The sequence below is a fragment of the Colias eurytheme genome, chromosome 14 (assembly GCF_061535395.1).
Source record: "Colias eurytheme isolate Ceu_HAF_F1 chromosome 14, ilColEury1 Martin Lab GWU primary, whole genome shotgun sequence".
In the NCBI taxonomy this organism is placed as follows: Eukaryota; Metazoa; Arthropoda; class Insecta; order Lepidoptera; family Pieridae; genus Colias; species Colias eurytheme.
Window position 1 is genome coordinate 6811376 of NC_142993.1, and position 27367 is coordinate 6838742.

At 31.4% G+C, this 27367-nt stretch overlaps 2 protein-coding genes across 4 annotated transcripts in view; one reads left to right on the top strand and one right to left on the bottom strand.

Annotated features, from left to right (window-relative positions):
• Positions 1-13636: 13636 nt before the first annotated feature.
• Positions 13637-27367, bottom strand: part of LOC149902963 (uncharacterized) — a 79283-nt gene continuing 65552 nt past the window's right edge. For all 3 annotated transcript variants that reach the window (XM_090109533.1, XM_090109532.1, XM_090109534.1), the window contains 2 exons: positions 16113-16222; positions 13637-15976 (listed from right to left, as the gene is read on the bottom strand). In XM_090109533.1, coding sequence (XP_089965659.1) covers positions 15617-15976; positions 16113-16222 — 470 coding nt within the window. In that variant the 3' untranslated portion in view covers positions 13637-15616. The remainder of the gene's footprint in view (positions 15977-16112; positions 16223-27367) is intronic.
• On the top strand, positions 17286-18624 carry LOC149902964 (uncharacterized). Its single transcript, XM_090109674.1, has 2 exons — positions 17286-17293; positions 17659-18624. Exons 1-2 carry the CDS (start codon positions 17286-17288, stop codon positions 18404-18406), a joined length of 756 nt encoding a protein of 251 aa, XP_089965800.1. The 3' UTR covers positions 18407-18624.

Below are 27367 nucleotides of genomic sequence, written 5' to 3' on the forward strand. Positions count from 1 at the left end.
GCGTTGACGAGCGTTTCGACTCTTTTGTTTAGTCGTTGAATTTAACTAGTGCGTTGGTGAGCGATGGACTAGTCGAATCATTGAGTGTACATAGTCGGTTAATTTAACTAGTCCGTTGATTCAACGCCCATGCCTAAATACCACAAGTTTATTAAAATAACAGTTGGGTGAAAGAAAACATCGTTTTGGAAAAAGCGAGTCATACAGCTTAAAGCTCGCACTGCACTAGCGGAGCAGAATGTGGCTTAGACCCGACTATTTACTTATCTGTGTACCAAGTAACACGCATCAAAATTAAGTAGACATGTAGTTGGTAGCACAGATAATAAAATAGGTATAGTAGACATGGAAACGAAAATTAAAACTCGCCTGTTAGGTATAACTTATTTGAACCGATATTGCAACAAAATCTAAATACATTTATTCTACAAATAAATTATTTAATAAATATAATTACAATTAGTATTAATAACTTTTCCATATTACACAAAGCAATTAAAACTTTAAAAAATAACTGATACCTATACCTTTCCTACACTACCTAAATGTAAGTAATTATTTTTCATCATCTACACTTACGATATTAATTACTTCCAAGTGCACGAACCCGCCTTGTTATTACAAAATAACCAATCACCTCGTTATTACCCCTACGAATTACAAAACCTATATTTTTCTCACAAATCAACGTACTAAATACCTCACAATTACAGACAGGGTAATATTGTAAGCGATATCAATTTACACCGAGATTCTCTATAATTATCGAGTTTTCTCAAGGAATAAATATAAAAGATGTGGTAGATTGGCTAATAACAGTTGAATATCTTTGATGATATTTATTACGAATTATTGCTTCATGCTTCATATAGCTCGCTCCAATACGGACTCGAGGAATTATACATTCATCATTTATCATTAATCATTATCATACATCACTAAACATTTATCTAAATAAATAAGTGTAGATTTTTATTAATTCCAATGTCTCTATTAAAATGACCAATGCAAATAGCCTTAATGCCTTGGCAAAGAAAGGCCTGAATTGCTATTGCTTCAATATTGCTACTAAAGTTATCAAAATACTACGAGATGGCCAGAGACTAAAAACTGTTCGCTTCAAAACTGAATTTTTAAATATCCTTTTGCGAAGGAAATAAGACTATCTTCGTACCACGTTTTGGAGAGAAACACACTTTTACTTCGACCACCGGCTAAATCATCTTTTAAATTCAATTATTAAAAATTAATTCCATAATAAAGACAAAATTGACGTTTCCGTGTCAAATAAGTACAGTTAATAATTATAAAAACACTTTCGAAGTTTATTAATGCAATAAATAAAGCCAATTTTTCTGGATGGATGGCACGAGGATGCTATCAATCAAGTAAAATGCACTAACCTAAATTTTAAGCTGTATTTTGAGCATATTGGTTATACAAAAATATGCTTCAATCAATATTCCTACAATAAATTTGAAAAAAATGTCTGAAGAGAATGTCCGAAGCTATAGTCATATTATTACAAGATATTATATAATAACATACTATAATCTTTAGATAAAAACAATCTTATATATTGACGTATCTAAATCTTATATTGCTGGCATATGATAATGTATAATTGCACATAATTGTGAAACATCTAAAGCTACATAATTCAGGAATAAAATGGATCTTAAAATAATAAATTGGCTAGGTACCATCTCCAATTATGGGTCATAGCTCTTAACATTACGTAATTGACTTAAATGCCATTATCATAGTTCAAGGTGCACTTAAAACTGTAAGAAAGGAAAATACTTGTTCACCCAACACATACATACATACACATACAACATATCTGGGTAGATATCTATGCATACATATTTGTAATTATGAATGGCAATAAAAAAAAGATGAAAATAAATAGACACAGACTAGAAAAAATTGCGAATAATTTAGTCTCTCTTTTTATCTCCCTAGAGAATGGGACAAACATGGGAGAATATACTGGACATCGTTAATTCATTGCATTTTGTTGTCTATAACTCAATGTCTATTATTTTGTCTGTAACCTTTGTCTGTAATGTATATTAAACTAAAATACACACCTAAAATAAAACATCTGTCTTGGTAATAATATTATACAGACTTATTAATGCAAAAGTTATTTTTATCCAGCGTATATTATACAATATTTATAAAGCCTAATGTTAAAATTATAATCAATTAATTATAACAGAAGAACCACTGTCACTAACTAATGATAACATGCAAACTACAGAGCTAATGTTGTCTACGACCAGTTTTTAACATAATTAATTATATCTGCTAGATTAGAATGCAAAATGGAACTATTTCAATGTAAGCTCTACCAAAAATTTCAATTAAGCTTCTGGGCTATTCTATGATCTTTAATTCGACAAGGTTCCTAAATGATTTGTATGTGTGTAGGAGTGTCGGCGCCACTACTACATTATATTGTATGCTAATTTCGTAGTTCGAATTATAATTGATACAAAAATAATATGGAAGCGGTTGCGAGTAAAGACGGGTTCCCTCATAATAGTAGAGCGTTACCGGTTATTATCATATGAGCTTGGTGATGTACCGATGTTGGGAAATATACTATTGTTTGATGACACTGTAGCTGTTACAATACAGAACCATATTATATCTTGAAAGCTCCATCTTACAATAGCCTTATAAATAGGAGCCCGCGAATGTATGCAAGAATGTATCGATATAACCACAGAACAGACTAAATATTTGGCAGTAATGTAGCTTATATACCAGAACAACACATAAGTTGTAACTTTATATACTTGCTGTCATTTTCATTTACATTGATTATCTACAGGCGGGAGCTTCACTCGCGTTGTACCCAGAAACCCTATGTGCTATTTATATGACAAATTTACAATCAGCCAATTATGCGTGATCCAATGTAAGAAAATTTTAAAATAATAAATTACCGAGGATAAACATAAGCTCGACATTTCTATTCATTTAGGTATAATTTGAAAACTTAAAAATAGCTAAGCTTTGAAAAATTATCAAGTTTATAAAAGATTGTATTTATTATTTTCAAACCTTTTCTTTTCTATGTTATTTATCTAGACGCTACGCGATTAAAGGTCGTACTTATAACTTATAAATAAACACAATACATACTAGCATTTTATTATATGTACTTATAAATAACATGTTTTGATTAACATTATCCATTATTTACGTGAGATTTTAAACCGCCTTATTTTATTATCCTTTTAATCCGTATATATCTAATCAATTTCCGTTATTCAAAACAAGAATTTCCCATTGACAAGATATTATTTAATTGTATTTCAATTGTGATTAATTATTGTATTATCATCGTTTGGGTTCAGATATTGATAATTCTTTGACCATATTATCAATGTTTTCTATTTGTGAAATATATTTTTAATATAATTATGTAACAGAAATAAATTTAACATAAATTACCAACCCATTACTACAATATTATGTCAATCAACAAAAATTTATTTAGATAACAGTATAGGTACTAAATAAAGTACCTACACGTATAATTTCAACTACCACAGAGAACAGACCATACATAAAGCAAAACTTTCATAAATAATATTTTACGTAAACAATATTCCATGTAACTTTATTAGTTTCATTAATCTCATTTCCAATTCATATGCAACGTAAGTGATCATCCATAAATCAATTTTAAATGCTTTTAATATGCTCATTACATAAAGGAACGCCTTCCAAAACCGTGGATGAATATTGTAGTAGCTTGGTTTTACAGTTAAGGACAAAGATTATGAGGTGATAAGTAAATACTAAATGGAGGTTCCCTCTGAGAGGCAAGCAAGGGTTCTTGTGAAAACCTATAATAAATATTATTTGAAGTCTACACGGGATTAATCGTAGCAAGTGTTGTAAGTAATAATGTAAATTAGTATTAAGTACCTATTTAATATTTGTAGATACGTGTAACCATGTTTGAGAATATTGTATTACAACGCAATTCTTGATTTATCAATACGATAATATAGATAAAGTTGAATTAAAAATAACTTCTAAGACATAATTATGTAAGCATCGTTTTAAAATAAACTATGCGTAATTTACTGTCTTGTAGTGGGTGCCGTTTGTAAAGTGACTTCTCTAATCAAATGTGAATTTATAATCATCTTTGTTACTTTAATTGTAGGTTCTACAAACGATCTATAAAATTTAAATACCATACTTTGAATTTCCGATCTTGCGCATAGAAAAATAATATAAAAATAAATTACACACACATCTTACGGCATTTAAAATCGTACAACTTATTTTGTTCGTGCTACGTTATCTATGCTAATGGCGGCTGCATACAAAATATTCAGAAAAGAATCCTACTTTACAAGCATTAGCGCCTCATATCATATGCAAATTGCTGACAGCATGCGGACCACGATTACCATGCTCCAGCGATTTCTCTCGGCCATTCAGTGGTCATTTTCTTAATTCCCTTTTATCTACATATTTTACGATCTATTACGTATAGAGGTGATGATTTTGGGTGGTCCGAGGTTGTAATGATGTTATTATTTATATGGTATTATTAATGGTTTCTTCCAACTGTCTCATCAAGATAAGTTTCAACGAGCATTCATTAGCCGCTATCGATGTACGATCGACTATCTCTATTCGAGATTTTAATTCGATTGTCAACAGTTGCTGATGATTGTAAATGCGGTTTCTTGCGTCATAAGTACAGCTAGATACAATTAGCAATGCTATATAATTGTACTACTAAAATGAACGTGAAAGTATGAGATAATAATTTTATGAATTTATATTTTGTTCCTTAATTGCAATAACAATAGCTGATCAAAACTTTGGTAGATGTATTGTGATGTTTGGCACTGTACCTATTAAAGCATAAAAACTATGTTATTAGATAGTTATTATTTATTATGTAGAGAAAAATCTCTATCCGAGTGAAGACGAAATTGACTCAAGAATAGGTACAGATAGATGTAATAAGAAGGTAAGTTTACTTTTGTAGAGTTCCAGTTTTTGTAGTTTGTTTAAGTCATTCAACTATTTTTGCCTAATCGTTTAGAATGGAACTTTTTTCTGGTCCTTTGGTCCTTTAATACTGTAAAATTATATTAGTTTATTTTCTATAATCTAGTATATTTTTGTTAATCTCCCATCAACTCTTTACAGCCAATTATTTCCTCAGATGTTATTTTATTTATTAAACGTGGATTAAAATAAACTGTCAAAGCCATCGAGTTCTTATTCTCTTTATTTTATATGTTAAACAGCTTGAAACATCGAACTATTCCACAAAATTGTTCGAATCATTGATTTATAGGTACAACACTAAGAACGTGCGCGGTAGGCTCCCCAAGGAAAAACGATACATAATTCATTCTCACTAATTAGAACTCGGAACATAATGATATGCTGTAAGATTAGTTTATCCTTATCAAAGATATATTTCAAGTTAGGTTAAGTGGACATAGATAATGTAAAAGAGTAAAATGCGCTCAGAATTCCTTGCGTTTATTTTGTTTTTGTTCGTATAAAAGTGTATACCGTGGCTTCGTTTATGTTAGAAAATTATAAAGGATTGGAATATATTATTTCTTTACGCTGCAGCTGTTTTGTAGTTTAAATTGATTAAAACGAGAATTATTGTATTTAATTATTATTAATTATTGATATGGATGCCTTCAAAAAAAGAGCCTACGCGTCCTTCAAAGGCCGGCAAAACAATCGCAGGGTTTACCTAACGTTGCAATTGCTATGGGCGGCGGTGATCATCTACATCAGTACACCGCCCGCTCCTTAGTCGGTTTTAGTATTAAAAAAATTATTAGTAATTAGTAGTAGCGAAGTTGAAGCTTCTAAAATATACGTGTTATAGAAACAAATTGTCAATTGATATTGAATGAATAGCACTCGATAAACAAAAACTAAGAGAGACATTGTTAATCAATTTTAATGTACATTTACTCATAAACCATGCAAAATAATAATGGCTAATAATTTTATACTTACAATTACATTAAGAAAACAATAAGAGGCTTACTATTGGAAATATAATAGACGTAACATAAATGTAAAATTAAATAGGTTCTCGAGTTTGCTCTATAAATGTTCTATTCCGAACTACAAAGGACACGAAAAAATGTTGCTTTATAAGTTAATTGCAATACATTGCTTGCTATCAAGAGACGCGAATTGTTCACTCTCATTAAAGCGGTAATGTACTTCGTTCTTAAGTTAGTATGCATTTGTTCCCGTCCCAAAAAGGGGTACGGAGGACCAAAGCAAAATGTTTGTCCGTGGGAACGTGGTTGTTTGTCCACCACATTTGTTGGCCTCTCATCGAGAACTAAACACTCGACGCCTTTGTCCGAAAATGTAATGGGAATAGATAAATATAAAAGAGTGGCGTGGCGCTATTGATGGTGTGACGTTTTATGATGCTTATTATGAAATAATAACTGTTTTTATTCTTATTGTGAGGAACTTCTGAATTGAGGAAATTGTGGTATGCAACGCTGGAATGTATGGTGATGGAGAGGTATTGTGTTCTACAAAATATTAATCTAAAATAAAAAGTAGTTGTATGGTACAGATGACTATAGAAGTGAAATTGTTCGTAAAGAAAATTGATTGATCAACCCATTTAAAATTTATCTTCTGTGTTAGCCAAAAGTTAAGAACCCGTACATTTTCATATTATGTTTGTATATTATGTTACTATTTAAAAAACTTATATCATGAACCATAACTTTGAGACGTTCAAAATCTGAACTTTTATAAACCAAAGTATTAAATTTCTCGTTTTTTCTTCTTCTTTTCGCTGTCTTTTAAATAAAGCAGTACACAAATTTAGGACCAATAATTGAAAGGCCGCTCCACTCCTTTCTTATGCCACAGGCTTGGCTTAGAACATATCCGCAAGCGAACCTAATGGATTTGTAATACCCGACAACTTCAAATACACTGGTGGCGTTAAAAGGACGAAGGGCCAACATTATACTTTCGATTTGTGATTTAATTCATAAGAGAAAGAGGGATAGAGCCCAACATTATATGTGGATGAATATAGAGTAAGTATTTCAAGAAGTTATATGCTCTAAATAAAATAAATTGATATTTCTTATAGAATTGATGTCTTAAAGTAAAAGTAAAATACATACTCCTTCTTGTTAGAGTTTATTTTCTGGTTAGAGTTCAACACATTTTTTATTCTAATTGACTTCGTTGATATACATATTGATTTTCGAAACATCTTCTTTAGTTTCGTATAAGTTTGAAATCCCGTATGTATATGATGCAATATCATCCGTTCTCTGATCGATTTCCCGTAGTAAGAGCGACGTTATACACTAAATATTAAATATGTTTTTTAATATTAGCTCTCGCACTTTTTGAGTCTTACACACTTGGATTACACTCCTTATCTCAAATGAGTGTCATGTGGTCATTCATTCCAACTAGCTTATCCCTTAGACCACACACTAAGACAGTGGACGTCCAATATTTACCGAGTGTGGAGTATTTTTTGTCAAGCTTGAGTGGAAGGGTTGAATGGCTGAGGGTGTTTGACTAGTCGCAACCTTCACTTTGGTATTGGGAAATTGGGAACATTATGACACTGAGATCCTTTAGAATCCTTAACTAAGTCATGCAGGTGATTAGTGGGGATAAATGAGATTAGTATGTGTTGGTTGCAGCAGTTATGGGTACACTGTTCAAGTAGGAGACTGCCGCATGCAAGTGCAAAGCCGAAAAATATATGTATTTCAGAATTCATACAAAATTACTTTGGCAGCTCAGTTGAGAAGAGCGCACGATGCGTATTTTGGAGTATTTTTTACATTTTGGGTAAATAATTTGCTTTTTAATATTTAATATTTTTCGCATTACAAATGAATAGAAACATTTGGCTCAATTATTCCATATTAAAAGTTAAAAGTATATCCATAATTTGAGATGGCGGATTATACATTGTAAGTAGAATTATTAACGACAATATATAATTCAACTATTAAAGTAAATTTAAATTCACAATTTTTAAATCAAAATAGGATACACAACAGCATTTTGAATTAGCAAATTGAATTTAACGTATAATATCAGAACTATAATATGATACAAAATTGTCAAGTACTACCAAAACTTGCTTCTAAAGTGGCGTAAAAATGAAATGTAACAAGTAATACAGCTAGGCTTGTGACGTGAGATTAAGATGTCAGTGTTTGCTAAACTCTCCACTTCCATTGTAATAAGGGCTCTAGAGGGTAGCATTTGTTTGCGTTTCAGCTTCCACGCTGCAATAACTTTGCTTCATAACTGTATATAGAATTCTTTTAAGTTTTTGATACCACAACTGGCTTTTAATAACGCTTTTAAATTAGCGTTTATTTCTGTTGAAGATATTATATAGAGATCAGGTTCGTTTGTTTGAAAGTATATTCGTAAATATAAAACAGATAATACATACTAATGTCTCGTTATTTCTTAATTTTTTTATTAAAAATGCAATAAGTATCTGTATTTTTCTATGCCTAGTATTTTGTAGATATAAATTACTTCATCAAATAGCAGGATCTTTTAGACTCTACATAATTCCTCCACCAAAATATGAATGAAACCGAAAAGCGGTCCCAAAATGCCTCCAAAAGCTGTCGATTCATGACCACTACCATGAATATAACCAGGTAGACCGGGTTGATGTTTGAACTATCCGTTAACACCAGGCCTAACTAGTTGCTGGCATCATGAGCCCGATTAACATTCGGTTATGAATAAACTATTGTTACTTAATAGACCACACGTTTTAAAAGGTTTTAAAGCATAGATTCGACGCATAGAAATATAAGATGAGTAAAGAATATTGGTGTTGATATAGAAAACATAATATTTATAAATAAGAAGCTTTTTATTTTTAAAAAGAAGAGTTAAAGAGAGAGTGTAACGTTTAACGTAGTTCTTCATTGAAAACATGACCATTCATTGGCATATCATGAGTTATCAGGACAATTGCTTTATTAAGAATAATATTGCACATTTTATTTCATTCATAAATTGTTTTTATCTGTATAATCTAGCAGTTTAATCTTTATACTGATAAAATCAATTCACATTTTCTTAATTTATAACAAGGTGTGTCTATTTTTTTATAAATCCTTAATCGGTATTTCAATACATTTTGAAGTTAACTTCTTAGGCGCGTTGAGAGTAAAATTTCAGGGTCGGGCATGGCAATACCGTCACGCCATGGCGACGATTTTGGTATCTTTGAATATTGCCAAAAAAGTTTCACTTAAATATTAATACCATCATAATCTGGTATTAATATTTAAGTCTAGTTAATCTTCCCCAGTTATCAATGCAGTGCTTTTTTCTTAATCGCTTTAAATATAAGAAATACTCAATATCCTCTTTAGATTACTTATCATATTCCTAATGATCAGTAAAATTGTCAATTTTAAGATTATATGAGCCGCAACTTCTATTCTAAAGTTTTTCATAATTCAGTCGAATATTCTAGACGTATCCAGAAATGTTATTAAATAAGTACTAATAGCGGGGTAAAGTCATACTACGGAATAAAGCTCTTTAATTTTCAAACTAGATCAGACGACTTGAATTTTATTTAACGAAATACATTTGCATAGATGAGAATGTACCCCTAATGATATTCTATTAAAATTGAGCTTGTATATTTAAAAACCCTTGTAATTTCTCTAAAAATTCCTTAAAATTTCCATGATATTTGTAAATGTGGTTATCGTGAAGCACACCTGTGCTATGAGCGACTCATTAGCACTTACATCGGGTTAGTATTGACAAACAGAATCGGCTTCCCACTTCCATCTCTATTGTTAGGAATGTGTTAGCTTTCGGCTATTTATAGAATGCAATTAAGTACAATATATTTAAATACCAATTCGTCAATAGTTTATTTATTTCAGCAGACGCAAGAGAAAGACTTTCCTCCTTTCTCTGTAGAAACTGCTTTCGGAACGGGCGGTAAAATTTTAAGATATGTATTTTGACGATTCAAAAGCGCTTCTTGAGGCAAGTATAAATGTTTAGGTTAGAGTTTGATATCACTCGTATTTTACTACAATATGTTCACTACAATATAGAAATAAAGTGATAGGTATAAAATTTATCAGAAAATAATTTTTAGTGTAGGTATCTAGTTTAAAAAGGGTTTGAAATTTTACATGATTAACCATACATGGATTACATATTTTCTGCTTAGACTTCCTATACCTCTACTAATTGTGAAGTACAACAGCTGACTATGATATAATTAAAATTTATTTAATTTCATACTAATTGAAACTCTTAAATTCACTTCAGCTCAGCTTTAAATCCCCGTTTTATTATCGAAGGAATTCCGTCTATCTATGTGTGTCAAGTTCGTTAGAGGCAATTCGATTTAGTTCTGCAAAGCGTCGTTCTGCTTGCAAGAATATAAGATAAAACCTAAAATATCACAAGTGAAGATTTATCATACGAAAACAAATGTTCCACAAATCTTCTGTAAGTAGTATATATTCTCTGAAATAAGTAACGTATCAGACTGTATGGTAGTAGAGCGTAACATATTAAATAAATCCTTAATCGGTATTTCAATACATTTTGAAGTTAAACTTCTTTAGGCGCGTTGAGAGTAAAATTTCAAGGTCGGGCATGGCAATACCGTCACGTCATGGCTACGATTTTGGTATCTTTGAATAGTGCCAAAGAAGTTTCACTTCTGACACATGTGCTCGGCACACACGCTCTTTTTTAATTTTCGTGAGTTTAATATATTTTTCATTTATCGTAAAGATCTCTTTATACAATTTTATTTAACTGCACGTGACCCGCTCTATACAAACGTTCAAGTACAATTTGACCCACTTCCCAGTGTTCGATAGAGCTGAAAATTTTTCACTTTAGCCTAATTTTCCATTTAATAATTTTATACAGAAATCTTTATTTTGCTCACAGTATTATATTATGATAGGATAGGCTAATTACTAAGAATTAAAAACGATAAATAAGTAATCAATATAATTATTACGAATATGACGCAACTTACATTTGTAATCCATTTATTAAACAAAGACAAATAATATTTCAAGAATTTAAAAAATCTTAATCGCTATTACGTATCAAATATGAGTCACAATTTAATACCTGAGTCTAGCTTGTAGCTCAAGTACGTACACACCGTGACATCAATTATGGTATGACATAATTTGAACTAAAACTACTTATTACTACTTTGCTGATGTTATCAGTGTAGTAAAAGAATCGATTGGATCCACTTACTGTGTAGGCCATTTGTTAGATAACTGTGATAGCCTTGGTGTGTAATCCCATGTCTGGTTTCTAAGAAAACTGATTGATAATGACATAGCTAATTTAAAATTTGTATGTGCCCTTGCCAAACTATCCCTAATAATGGCAAGGCCATGGTAGAGTGACCGATGTTCTGTCGTAAATTTTCCATTTGATCTCAATGCATCTTTTCTGAGTGAAATTCAAACAGTTATTTATTAAATTACTCTTTAATTATTATCATCATTAATTAGAAATGGAGGGATTGTACGATCGCACTAATTTTAGACTTCTGATTGCTCATTGCAATCGAAAAAATATATTTGTGTTAAATAGTCGATTTATTGAAGAAGGCAATATAACGTTATGTATAGCTGCAATGTGGGTGAAACTACAATCCACGGCTTGTATAAAATATTTTTGGTAAGAAGCTCTTTCCTTAATTCTAAAGGTGATAGCCCACAAAATAATATTTAATTTTCTTTTCGTGACGTCAATACGCAGACATTCGCGCATGCCGTATCAGCTGTAATACTGCTTCCACGTAATTTTATGAAGCTGAATTGTCTAGCATTCTATAAGCAATTTTAAAACACGTCATATAAAAAGAATGAAGCATTGTAAAATGATAACTACTTATGTACGTCAAACAGTACGAACAAAGACATGTTACGCTCAATTTTTACGCTATTTATCATATTCTATACCTATCACACCCACTTTTATCTATAAAGCGTAACAATATCGCACAAAAATTGTTTGGACACCTCACATTGTTTATGAATATTTAAAAATATTCCGACAATTTCATTGTTAACAATTTTATTTAAGTGATAACCTCGTGTCTTTAAATTCTGTCATATAATGTATTGATCAACAAATATGTCATATCATAATTGCTGGTTTATTATAAACTTTTTTTATTAATAATTACGTTCTATGTATATGAATAACGTTTTAGATAAAATAAATTTGGATCTTTGGATCACTGTTGTCATTTCTAAATATAATTTATTCTGCTTCATTTTTGTTTTGAAATTTAAGTAGATATAAAGTTTATGTTATTGTGCCTTTCGACCTGACACTCACCCTGTAGAAATAATATTTTTTAATAAATAAAGCATCTCTAAGTTCTAACCAATATGATTTAAATATTTTATTTATAAATATTACAACAATTTGTTCTTTCTTTGAGAAATTATTATAATATTACAATAAAACCGTTATTCCAGAAACTATATTCGGTAAACCTAGAAGTTTATCGTTTATTTGCAAAATGTCATTCTTATAATATTTCGTAATTTGTTCTAACATTGCGTTAACATGCGCTAGACAAACCTTTAATTAATAGTCGTCACCAACCATCAATTAGTGATTGATAGGGCTCTATCTTTTCTCGACGATCAAAATCCACTCATTTCCACTAAATTGTATACTTATATCCAGTATAAAGTTTCGATTTAATATGCAATATATTAACCTATTTGTTTTTGATCAGATCTTATTTTACGAGCTGAAAGCTACCCTATTCCTAAGTGACATATATTTTTTATCCTGCTTCAACTTTCTAGGCGGCATGAACTGAATGACTCGTAGCAAACAGGGTGGCGGTGAAATGCCTCCAATAACAACCACAAGCCTTCGCTGTACTAGCCACTAGGTGCTAATCGAGGCAGGCACGCTCGTACGATGCGGCATCATGGCCAGTTAGCCAGTTAGTCTCACTTTAGCCTATTTGTCTTTCTCGTTAGATTTCGTGTTCAAACAATCTCCTTCCGGAGACTTACTGGAACTAACCTTTTTATCCCCAGCCACTTATTGATAATTTACTCGAGTCAACATATTATATGCACTTTGACGTTTCGGTATAAATGAACACCTAATCCGGCCATAAACATCAGCGTTTTTGCCTAATCTTTACGAGCATTTCAATAAAATTGTTTGACATTGGTATCTTAAAATACAAATAATTTTTGAACGCAATGGAATTGAGTTAATAAAAGTCGGTTAAAAGGGTAAGCATTCGAAATAAGATGTCGGATTAAGGTTTCGTAAATCAGGCGAAAACTTCTTGATGTGCGTGCAAAATTAGTAAGTACTGTATTATTGTACTTTGCTTGGATAACTGTAGTAAATTTAGGTGTATGAACAATGAACTTTTTTGAAAGATATATGTTTGGTGCATTAAAAACTAACTGTTTGAAACAATATCAGCAGAAAAACATGTCTTAGGTACGCCGAAATAATGAAATTAATTCACTCTACATTTACAGTTCAAGGGTATAAAATAAATAACCAAAAATGCGAGTTAAATATGATTTAATTTCGTAATTTTCTTAGCAATTATGTAATTTCGTTTTCAGCATCTGAGTAATTATAAATATAGACACGGCGATACATTTTAAACAGTAATATAACTTTGTGTATAAGCGCATCACGTAAACTAACATTTAAATAGTTGGAATGTTTCTACGTCTTTTACATGTATTGTCGACTATGAATATACATAATAATAGTACATAATATACAACATGTAACAGAGTTTACTATATACGCTGAGTGTAACTTGTTAAATAAAAAGTTTCCAAAAGATGTAAATTACAGACACCCTAAATTGTAAAGCTACGCATACACCGTATCACTGTGTGCGTAGAATTTTGTTATGTGTGTTTCATATTGTATCCACACTTTCCACCAATAACGGGAATAATGCAATACTAAAATATGCAACGATTTATCCTGTTAAAACATTTTATTGTATTTACTTAAATTTACCATCGTATAGTTATGTAATTTCTGTTACATATTGTATAAGTTACGGAACGTCTAACATCGATTGTATTCCACACATTATGGTGACAGCAACCATTAATATTCAGTAAATACATTCATAAATAATTGAATAGACACTGGGCGTTACACTAATGTTTTAAATCATCTTTTCCTATAAGTTAAATACTTTATCTACGCGTAATTACATACAAACTTAACCCACTAAATAAGAACACAAATCGTGCACTGCCACCACACTATGGCACAGATCTTAAAATATTAAAATTACAATGTCTATTACAAAATTTCGCTTCGATATTTGTTAGGATGACTTTATTATCCAATATTTTTTATGGTAAAATTATATTTTTACAATATTACAATAGTCATCGTATGAAAGCATTGAACCTCGATAATTTGAATGAAGGTGTTTTTTTTATGAATTACCCTTTCGATTTTGAATGCATGATTGGCATAGATTGATTTAGTGATTTTTTTACAAAATAGCAACAATAAAAATGTAGGTCTACGAGATTTTTTGAGGCATTTGAATGAAACTATTAATGCAGAGACTATTTATGTTTCAAATTATCGAGAGTCCTCTGCAGAAAGTGTCAAAAGAGATTCAAAAACCTATCACTCACATACAAACACTTAAAATAATATATACAGAACGTTCAAAATCATACACATAATTCATTTCATACATTACAATTAAATTGAAAACATAAAGGAAGATGTTCGTAGTTACAGAAGAATTTTAGTTCGATTGTGACAATACACAAGAGAGCCATCGGATTAAATACAAAACATTTAAAAACAATTTTACATCTAACACCTACGTTACAAGTTTCCATTTAAGTTTTCGATAAATAAGTGAACATATTAGTATATTTACAAGCGGATAACACGATTCATACTTAAAAGAGTAAAGCGTTTAAATAATAATACACTGAGAATTGACATAAAGGCGCTGTAAGTACATTATGGCGAGCCAGCCGAGCGATCGAGGTTCGTAGAACTCGGCCTTATCAAACCGTTCGGCGCATGAAAGGGAAAATTACATTTTGACACGTACTAATGACGACGCGGCCGATATACCTCGCGTGTAAGCTACAAGTTCAGCGGTGGTCTGTCGGAAGACTCGTGACTAGGGAGACTACTATTTGCTCTCCGTACAGAAAACCTTTTTTCTCTCGGAGCGCAAGAGCGCAGGCAGAAGAGCAAACGCCACGATGTTACACGACCTTAAGGAATTTCACAGCTCCAGACGCGGGCCCGGCTCGGCTTTTTTCTCCCCGTCCAATGTTTGCTCTGTCTCTCGGTTCGGCTACCATCCGTGCGGCGTTCGCGACGCCGCGGCCGCGCTAACCTAACACTATCCAGTCCTCGTCACTGTAATAATACTGCGGTAGTTGACTAATACTCTGTCCACTCACAATGTCCATCGACAGCTGGCAACGAAACGCGCGAAGCGTTGAAGCGCAAATGAGTCGCGAGCGAGAGCCGCCTACGTGCCCTCGCAGTTCCGTCGCCGCTGCGGCCGGCCGTGGTGGTGGCGCACGTGGCACGGCGGCTTGATGGAGTTCTGCGCGGGCGGCCGGAGCCTACGCTGCGGGCGCCACTTGGGCAGCGAGCCGGCCAGCACCGTGTTGTGCCGGCTGATGTCGAAGTCGTGCGCTTCCTTCAGCAGCGAGAAGCACTTGTGCTGGCCCTCGGGGAGGTTCCGCTTGCCGCGCCGCATCTGCGCGCCTCGCCTGTTGAATCCTATGTACCGGTCTTCGTTCTTCACGAGATGGTATCTGCTGTAGCCGTCCACAAACTCTTCTTTGAATAGGCAGTTCGGTTGTCTCTCGGCTTGAAATCTCGTCTGTTGACAAGAAGGAATACATTTTAGACATGATTCACGATACCTAACTATTTATAAGTTTTAAGCCTGTATAATGTAACAATTAAAACATTGTTTGGTTTTATAATTTTTTACTACATTATGAAGAGTATCTTACCAGCCTCCTGCCGACCAGTCGCGACCGATTGAAGCACAGGTACATGTCTTGCACCGGCGAGTGTATGAGCAGGTCCAGGCTTAAGCCGCGTGTGCTGATCGTGAGATTCGCTGAAACAACATGCATTTACATATAAATCTCTTGTAAACAGTACAGAAATAAAAGTTTAACATTTTGTTATTTATACTCGATTGTGTTAAAGTTTTCCTTTTTTTGCAAATATGCATTAAAAATATTTTATGTAAACTTCTCTTTAATTTACATATCATATTAATTTAATAAATATCACGTTCGTTAAAAGAGAACTTTATTGTTATTTATTCTAATTCTAAGAAAATATAAATACTTGACGCAACAAGACTTCTTCCTAGATTCAAATGCTATAAACATTCATATAAAATATCCAATTATAAAGATATTTAAGAGCATAATTGCTACACCACAGGCGCTAAGCGTCATAAGTTTTATCAACGTTACCGCCAGTGGTCACATAATAAATTCAATTAGCTGCATGAACTTATATGAAAGTCATATGCAATGGACGAATCGTTAATGATATTTGAATACTTATAAAGTACAAAAATAAAAAGTCAATAAAAATTAATCTATTACTTGACAAGTACATGATTAGTTAAGCGGGGATTACATGGCTGTCGTTATTGTATTATGTGTACCCAATTCATTTTCGATTATCACTATTAAATTATTTTAATCTTTGGAAGTATTTTGCTATAATATAACCATCTTATAAATTAGATTTAGGAAAAAAAGAACACTTGCGAGCATAAATTTATGTTATGATGATAACACAAAGTCCAACAAAAAAATATTTCAAAAACAACACGTCATATCCGAAACACGTCAAGAATTCAACAAGAATTTCGCTAATCGCGGAGATAAGTCTCATTCGTCAGCCTAATTAAAGGATTTCAAACAGCATCATGTAATCCCAGCCGACTCATCGATTAGATAACATATAAAAGAGGAAAGTTCGAGAATGCAACGACCTAACGCGATGGGACACGTATAAAAAGGTACCGCTACGACACCGGCCATGTCAATTCAATTACCATTAGAAGAAATAAAAATACTCCGGGCGACTCCACGAACATAAATTTGTTATAATTTCGATGTAACGTGAAAGTGATAACACAGATATCTTGTTCTTGTAAGATGGAAAAGTAATGGAATGGTATAAAATATATGTTTATGCCAATTTTAATTGACGCGTTTAAGCAAAGCTATGAAAAAGCAAGTTATGCAATAGGGAGGATTACGTCGGAAAGGTAGAGTTGCAGGTATTTTTATAACAAATAAAGTTATTCGTTATTTTCTATATATTTTTCAAAAAACATCCTAAAACACCAATAAATTTACGTAAATTTACGCCATTGAATAAAATAGCGTAAATTAATCGATCTGTTACTGAAATATTTCGGGATTTAAGCAAACTTGCATGTTATATAACTATAAGAGAAGACTATGATTTCCTTATATACTTTTTTCTTTCTTATGTAAAAAAGTAACCTCAAAACGACATAAACAGTAACTTAAATACTGATAAAACTAAGCTTCTAATCGTACATTCACCATACCTACCTCTCAGTCAAACACATTCCATGTTCACCCACACTTTTGAATGCATCCATAATCAATTTAAAAATTGTATTTGTAAACCGATTGAACGCGTGAAAACTGTCACATATCTGGGCATGAGGGTAGATGAACATTTTTCTTGGACTACACATATAGACTATATATATGATAAATTAAAAGTATTGTTAGGTAAATTCTATCATATAAGTTACAAAGTTCCTATAAAGACTTTAAAATGTCTGTACATGGCCCTTGTGGATTCAATACTTAGTTATTCTCTTGATTGTTATGGACTTACTACTAAAACTAACTTAAACAAATTAGAAAATATGCAAATTAGATTCTTAAAACTCTTGGTGAGTAAAAAAATAAAACATAAATATAAACATAACTATAGAATGCTATTTAAATTTTGTAATATTCTTCCAGTCAGCCTTAAGCACAAATATCTTCTTGCTGTAAACAACCATAGCTCTATTCCTTCTCTTAATCTGTTAAATACCAATCATACAACGAGGTCAGTGACCTCAGGAAAATATGAAGTACCTAGAGTCAACAATTATTTTGGAGATCGAACTCTAGATAAACGTTTACCATATTTTCTCAATAGCTTACCAGAGTACATACGAACAGAAGCAAACATTCACAAATTTAAAAGATTATTAAGGAAACACCTTCTTCAGTCAATAGAATGCTAAAACACAAGCTCATGAATAGATATACCTATTCACTTAATATTATATTTTATAACAGATAATAATATGATATAATATATTTAGTTATAGATAGATATATAGATATTTTATATAATATATTTAGTTATAGGCTTGATCCCACAGACAAACTGCATGTGCAGTTTTGTGGGACTTAGACTTAAGTTATTGTAATAATTTGTAAGAATAATTTCAATAAATAAATAAAATAAAATAAAATCAAACAAATATCATACGTATCAAGGAACGTGACCGCGTCACATTGTCTGCAATTTTTGTTAAAAATTTTAACGATGTTTAAATATCTCTGTATCTCACATGTGAAACAATGTTTGTTTTTTGATATAAAAAGTTATTAACATTGATAACGAGTCACGGCATAATATTGTCTTATTATTTAATCCACTTTATTACTGTTTGTGTATGAGTTCATTACTTGGAGAGAGAATTTTAACCAACGTCAATAAATTTCTTGCATTCATTTTGAGTTAATCATTCAATACACACGATGAAAATAAGAAGCATCAAAATTACTAATTACTAATTGAGTGAACTTATTGTATTAAAAAGAAGGCAGTTCAAGCATAGTTTTCAAATCATAGTCATCTATCTATGAGTCTTGGAGAATCTCTACATTTAAACCCTATTAAACGATTTCAACACTTTTTACTCGCATTCTTAGGCACTTATTTTACATGTAAAGCATGACTCACACTCAAAAAATCAAGTAATCTTCAATCCCAAAATAGATTCGTGTTTTCGTCTATTTACCCGCTAAAACTGGACGGTGAATTCATAACAAACACTTATTGAACGGCGTACAAACATTTACTACAGCAATGGGCCATATTTCTGTCGTAACAAGAAAAACTTAAACATTGCACAACCTCCTTCATAGACATAAGCTAATTTTTGAAAAGACAACGTAATCTCAACTACTTATGGTAAACAAGTCGCTTTGATCGTGCCGCTGCATGAATTTTCTCTTGAGCATATTTGCTAAGGGCGCAAGTACTCAATCAAAATAAACATTATTAGATTCCATGTTAATGTAAAATTGCGAAAGTTCAAACTGGCATTATATCTTAGGGTTTCAAAGGATATAGGCTTTTTATTTTTGCTATTAAGTTTTTTGATGCTCTGAAAACTCTACTAAGAATTAATTCTTAATGTAGGGTCAAAAGTTTTGAGACAAAAGCTGGGTGTTTTAAAAAATGTTACTAGAAAAATAATACAATCATGAAGGCTTATTGTGTTTAAAAGTCAAAAAATGTAAGTAGGTAGTTACTTGGTATGTAACAAGTACTAAGTACCTACGAAGGTAATAGTTTCCCTCCATACAACGGAAATTTCGTAAATGCCATAGACTAAGGCATCCTTTCAAGAAGAACAATTATCATGAAGCTACAGTAATTTTCACTTGAAAACTGTTACATTCTCGATTCGATACGCCCTTTGAACAGTTAGTCCGTCTATCTGTTTATCAGTCAAAGACCGTTAAGTACTTTAACGAAGGAATTTCAAGTCGGTTAGTAATAGACAATATAAATAGAATAATTATAATATTTGGATATTTTTTAGCATACAGATAATTTAACCAGTCTTCAAAGATACTAAATAACCATATAAGAAGTTTGAGACTGATACTAATAAAGAGATTAAATTATATCAATCATAAACAATGAACATTTCAAGAACAGAATCGTGAATTTTATCACAAAAGAACGTAATCTATGTATAGAAATTGTGAAAAAAACAAGAAAAACTTGTCTAAATTCGCATCACACGGCAATTTATCGTTCATAACAAATATTTTCGATACTCATCGATTTTCAATGAAATTTCTTTATTCATCCGACCTCGCGTCATTTGACACATATTGTATGCGAAAAATATTGCTAATTCACGAAAACATTCGAGGCTACTAAAGAAAAATATTTGCTCACAACTCTTTATTTCAAAATATATATAAAATTATATTTTAGTCCGGGATACATCGCCCATTTTTGCAAGTGATTACTATCAAGCTAATTTTTCGTGAGTAGCTTTATTTTGATGAGATGCCCAATAATTTCATGTACGAAACTCTCGATTGTGGTAGCTTACAGAGGTAACAAGGATAAAAAATTTTGATTTGACGGTTTTCAAATATTTATTACGCAATTTGTAGGACAATATGTCTGTTGAATTACATAAGTATTAAATAAGTGAAAATAAAAAAATCTGCTGGTTAGTAATCATTTATGATGACTTCGTTATCGATACACATTGGAAAGGGGGACTCTTTGATCAAACCATAGATTTTGTAGGACAAATATTTTTTCGAATAATTTAGATAATTATCTTGAGATTGAACAAAAAAAAACATTCAGTTAGTAATTAATATTTGAGAACCATCAAATCAAAATATTTTATCCTTGTTTCCTCTGGTAGCTACCACAATCGAGAGTTTTGTACATGAAATTATTGGGCATCTCATCAAAATAAAGCTACTCACGAAAAATTAGCTTGATAGTAATCACTTGCAAAAATGGGCGATGTATCCCGGACTATTTGGCATAGAGGTTTGTTTTTAGACATAACGTTAGATAATAATTTAATTATTAAGGTTAAGTGCGGGCGTTCTGAATTCGATACACGAATTTATATACTACCTACTTTGAGGACAGTAGAAAGTCTATTACTGGACACAATTTCTAAGTAATATTTACGTAGTGCAGTCAATGATATTGTACGCTCTTTTAAACTGACTAGGAAAAGGATGTATTCTAAATTATATCTCACCAAATAGAATAAAAACTTACTGTAAAGTTTTACAGCTAACAAGTTTTAGGTCCAACAAAAAGTAAAATAAAAAGTGTGTTACAAACGAGAAGATTGTAAGCATAATTTGCAATGCGAAATAATAAGCGAAATAATGAATGATTCTTCACATTCAAAAATATAAAATTACAGAGCAAAAATTATAAACCACGAATTTTTATAGTGCATATAAAAAGATTATTCGTAATCCGTGGTATACTTTAAATTTCCGCTATACCGTTTTCCTAATGATTAGCTTCGAATGGTCAACGTCCGGCTATCGATACTGATAACTGATAATAATTGTATACCGCATTATCTTAATCGAACCTGCATTTCCTTTTTGAAGATTACAAGTTTTATGTTCATTAAAATATGTGGTATGAAAACTCGCACATATGTTCCGCCTAGTTACTGGAAGAGAAAACGATATAATATTATGTATAGCCTAAAGGTAATAATATAAAGCTGAAGAGTTTGTTTGTTTGAACGTGCTAATCGAAACTACTGCACCGCTTTCAAAAGTTCTATGTTGTATGTTCTCTGTTGTTCTTGGCTCCTGAGTTCTATAGGCTGGTTGTGCCACCAGCGAATCCAGGTCGGACCGCTAGTACTGTCATAATGAGATCAATAAAAGAATCGATGTGAAAAAAATTAACATTAATTAAAATCTATAATTGTGACGTACAATCAATGTAATGTATATGTGTTTGTACACATAAAAATTATAGCATGAAATTGAATGTTTTTCTTAAGTAAATAGACTTTGATAAGTCAAAGTAAATACATAAGTATATTTCATTTGCTATAAGCGTGTTCGCGCTATCACGTGTTTATAATACAAAGCCATTTAATTTAATAAAAATACTTCGTATAATTAATTTGATTATTTGCTCGTAAAATATTATCTAAGGCCTTGTCTCCAATCAATCTACTAACATTTAAATAACATAATTTTACGTAATAATCGTCGTTTACGATAACATTTGATACCAAAAGGTTAAATTGTATCAATTGTAGGTAATATTGGCTAAGAATTCGTGTGAGAATAGAATAATGTATATAAAAAACTAGTAATTTTAACTATTGTTACGTGTTGTCTATGAAAAAGAACAGAACTATGAAGATGCTCGATGAAATTCTTATGAAATGTTATTTTAAGATAATGGAGAATCGTTTTTGAAGCACAATATCATTGAAAATCGTAAATTATAAATAATTTTTTATACATTTTCTGAAAATTCCCTTATACAAAAGTGAGGTAACTTACTTGTACTTGTACAAAAAATAAACAGAAGAACATTTAAGCCGTGAAGCGTTATGACATTCGTGTAAATGTATTTTTATCTTGTCTTATGATAAAATTTTATTTTCTTAAGCAGTTTAATCCTAATCCTAACTAAAACGGTATTCTTCACTGGGGACCTACAAAGGACTTTTATTTATTTTAAACTAACTCTTTTAAACTGTGGGTGTTATTTTTAGTTAGACTTAAATCTTACCAATGTAAAGTTTATCTAAGTTATTTAATTACACAGTCGTCTTAGTTATGACTGTAATTTAGAAATTTAACACAAATGGATGGATGTTGTAATTTTCATGTTCAATTTTACAAATAATTTTATTTACTAAATAATTAACATTCGTTCTTATTTACGTATTACAGAAGTTTATCAAATCTACCTTATTCGTAAACATAATATTACAAAATATTATACAATACATAATATATTAAAACAAATATACTTCTGTTTTCTTGCTAACATCGTTCAGTTTTCAATATAAAGAGCGATCCCTTTATGTCGGTATCAATTACTACGCTATAACCCGTAAGATTTATAGCACGGGTAACATCATAATCGCGTTTAGTCTAGAAACCTAGGGATTAAATGCTGGCGTCTAATCCACAACTGCGGTAGGTATTCGTCGAGAATCTGCTGAGCGCTCCTTTGGTAGCCAACGCGTTTCCATTGTAATACAGCTGTTTTGAAATATGTTATTAGATTTTACGCAAAAATATTCTCTCTCATTGCTATGTAAATGGAAAACAATAACTAGTTAGTTTGATGTTGCATAATGCAGCATACTTTTTGAATTGTTTCAGTGCACTTTTTTATTACAAGTATGCGAATTCATTGTGAATTTACTGTGACTTTTTAAACTTAACTGATTTTAATACTTATTAAAGAAAACTTAACAATCAAACGAAAAATCTAAACTATATAAAAAGAACCTTCCAAATTTCCTCTTTCCTCGTTTTCAGAGTATAGATAACAAAATAGAGCCAGAACTGGAAGCTTATTATAGCTTAATTAAATGAAGGAACCAGCAAATAACAATTTTTGTCACTATCACCTATTGGAGGTATATAAATCGTTGTCGTATTCAGCACGCAGTAACAACAGTCATAACCAATATATAGTATAATCTCGTGACGTACCACAATGGAAACATACAAATTGAAGCGCCAAGACGACAGGATGCATAGCGGCACAGCAAACACGGATTACTATTGAAGGCTTTACAGTAACCGAGCTTTATCTTACGGGTTTATCTGCGCAATTAAACGCACTTGTTAAACAAATACAGGGTTCACTCGGAAGTTTTGTCGTTGATAACGTATACATATGTTTTTGTTATTAAAGTAAGTATATTTTTACATGTCACTGAAATTTTGATATGATGATTGGATCGTGCATTCCGATACTACAAACTCTTTTTATATGGACTAGCGTGCAGGAAATAAATAGATTTTTTCAAATTATCTGCGAATGTTGATAACATTACCACTGCTCGAACGGTGAAGGAAAACATTGTAATGAAACCGGCATGTCGAAGAATCAAAAGTTCGACGACATGTGACATCCGCCAACCCGCACTTGGCCAGCGTGATGAATTACGACCTGATCCCTAAATGGCAATGGAGGCCCGTTTCCCAGCAGTGGGAACAATTGTGGGCTGATGATGAAAATTAATTTTATCTATCGAAATTGAAGTGAAGTTTAATATCGTAATTAATCAGACTCACATAATTTTTTTGTTATTTTCCGCTTTATAAAACTATTTACGTTCAGATTATATCTAAGACATTGAAGATATTAATAAATAATAAAATATCATTTAAAGATAATGGTGTTTGTGAAAACCACAATAGTTGTCCAATATTATCATACTGATTTTTGGATAATCTTTGATTAAATCTAAATATTTGATATTGATCAATCTGTTACAAAAATACTAAATTATCATTATGTCTGATATTCTAAAATATATTTAGGGGTAATATAAAATCAAATAAGAAATCATATAATTTGAGTTTGGGTTTGTTCACATTTCATGTGGGTTTTACGTGTTGCTGATCGAATTTTGATGATTTACAAACTTAATGTTAAATTCAACAAAGTTTAAATATTAGGGATAATATCCTTACCAGCAGTCATTGAATGCTTAGCTTTGCTTTTATTTAGACCTCTATTAGAAATATGTATGATCTGTAATATAGCAGCAGTACATTATTATAAAGCTGCAATATTTTATATTTAAAATATTTCAAAACGTATTCTATACAAAGTCAGTGTATTTCTGACCCATATAGGAGGCTTTCATTCAGTCATCTGGACAAATGCCCAGAGTGAGGTCAACCCGAGCGCAGGCTACATCTGTCTTTGAATACCGCTTAAATAACCAAAAGCTTCGAGACGCTTTAAGAAATCCAAAACAAACTCTGATAAATTAAGTTAGATTTAATATTAAAATTCGATTTTGCGAATTCCGGGCTTATGAAAATAAGGTTTTAACACTTGATTTATAGTCTAAGATCCCACCGCAGGATTAGTGCGTTCACAGTTTTTTGACTGGTAACCCAGTCGATATAATTATATAATTATAAATATACATAAAATTTTGGTTTTAGCAAAAAAACTATGAATGCACTAATCCTGCGGTGGGATCTTATACTATTACTTGTTATTGTGTAGTTATAAATATTCAGCAAGCGATCTACCTATCACCAACAAGGACGTTCAAACAATATCTCCATACTAAAGATCCTTTTATATAAAGTTGCCAAGAAAATGTGATAATAATGTATTTATTTATTTTTGTCGCGGGTGTCAACGGCCAAACTGTAATTATCGGCTGGCGAAGTTGATCAATAAAATAAATAAAAATGATCGTCGAAGTTTACTGCACAGTGTCAATAATATTATATGAATAGTTGAAGACTTTCTTGTCAGGGAGGTTATTAAGATGGAATGCGACTCGATTACATTTTTTTCCTAGAACTTGTGTTTTCCCCTTTTTTTAGTATAATGTTAGCTGCTACCTACTCCGTTAACATTTTCTGTATGCCAAACTTGTTATTTCATCGAAAAAGTTACTAGGTGTGCATTACATTCTTAGGTTTATTTTCCAGAAATGTATGTATATTTCTAAACCATAAATTTGAAATTACATGCAATTAACATCGCAATGATATCGAGGAAAACGAAGTTTAATTGTTTACAAGCTTGTAAAGTAGTAAGTTTATACAATTAAGCCCGTAAGGTAGTTAATTATATTTTATAGGTAAGTAATAGTAATTGATAATAATGTCTCTGTACAATGCATCTATTTCATTTTTATGAACTTTTGCTGTAGTTAAGTTGTATTAATTTTAAGCTCTCGCTTCTGTTATGTACATAAAAAGTAACCATGGAAAAGAGCGAGTAAAAATCTACAAATTCGTTACTTTTATAAAAATTACCATAGTAAAGTTACCATTCAGTATAGAAAACAAATAAAAATCTACAAATTCTCGACAAATACGATGTTATTCGTAAACATCCACAAACACTAGAACACGTTTAGTCTAGACCGCATCACGACAATGACACTAATACTAGCATCTGAATTTAATACGCTATGCAAATTATAATAGGAAAATAAATAAAGGTCACTTCGAATCTCTGAAATGATTATCTTTAATGAATTCATGGAATGTTGTATGTCGACGTATTAAGCAGTTAATATAGGACTGTCTTCATTTTGCGGTGAGCATAATATTAACGTTAGTGTAATAATTGCAGGGAAGATTGGGAATTTCCTATGCATTGCTTAAGATGTTGCAATTTGCTTTAACCTTTATTAAATATAATGCGTCATTTTGTCATCTGTATTTCTTTTTCCTAGTGAATTATCAACTATAATTTTAAAGGAAAAAAAGGTAGGCTCTCTGTCAATCTTTCTAAATAAAATGAAAACAAGTTAAGAACATATGAATGGTATCCATGAAGATGAATTCCCAGAATCTTTTAAAATGTGTAGACTACAAAATGATACAATTAACCTTAACGATATTTGCAACAATTATAAGCAAGTTAGTTCTCGATTAGACATAAAACAGTTTAGATGGACTAAACAACGAATACCTATATAATTTCCTAACTTTTATCATTAACTAATAAATCAGCCAATAATCTGAATTATTATTTAACCCTATCACCTAAAATTATTCCTATCTGAAACCGAGTGAATCTAGACATAAAGAGAGTAGGTGAAAATCATATGTCACAACAAAACTGGGTCAATATTTTCACAAACAATGCGTAAAATTCGTAATAGCAATATGAACTTTATATCCATTGATAGTAAGGTGACATTTGTGTGATTCATGTTATCGAATGATACGATTGAGTAAGGAATTGTCACGGCGATCGAAATCGGGTCATTCATATTTTGATAAGTAAGCGCAGACTTCACAAAGATAAGTTAAGATTATTGTTGAGTGCTTCGCACTTCGAACAAATATATTTGACCACCTGTTCTGAAATTTATATGTTCTGAAAAATAAGGTAAGAATATATTTAACTAAATATCACTTGAACCTACTAGGTACTTAATATTTGAATTTTACTAATGTTATTAACTAAAAAGGAAAAATACCGAGAATACACATCATTGTATTATCAATGTTTCACAACGATGCCTATCATATTTTACTAAGGAAATTCGTGAATAAGATTAGTATTTTGCCCTTAATGTGGTACTTGATTAACAATAAAAGCACGCAGCGTTAAATAACAAATTAAAAAAAATAAAGAATTTTAAAACAATAAACTTGCATACCTCAACCCGATTCCATTGCATACAAAGTTGAATGTTTGC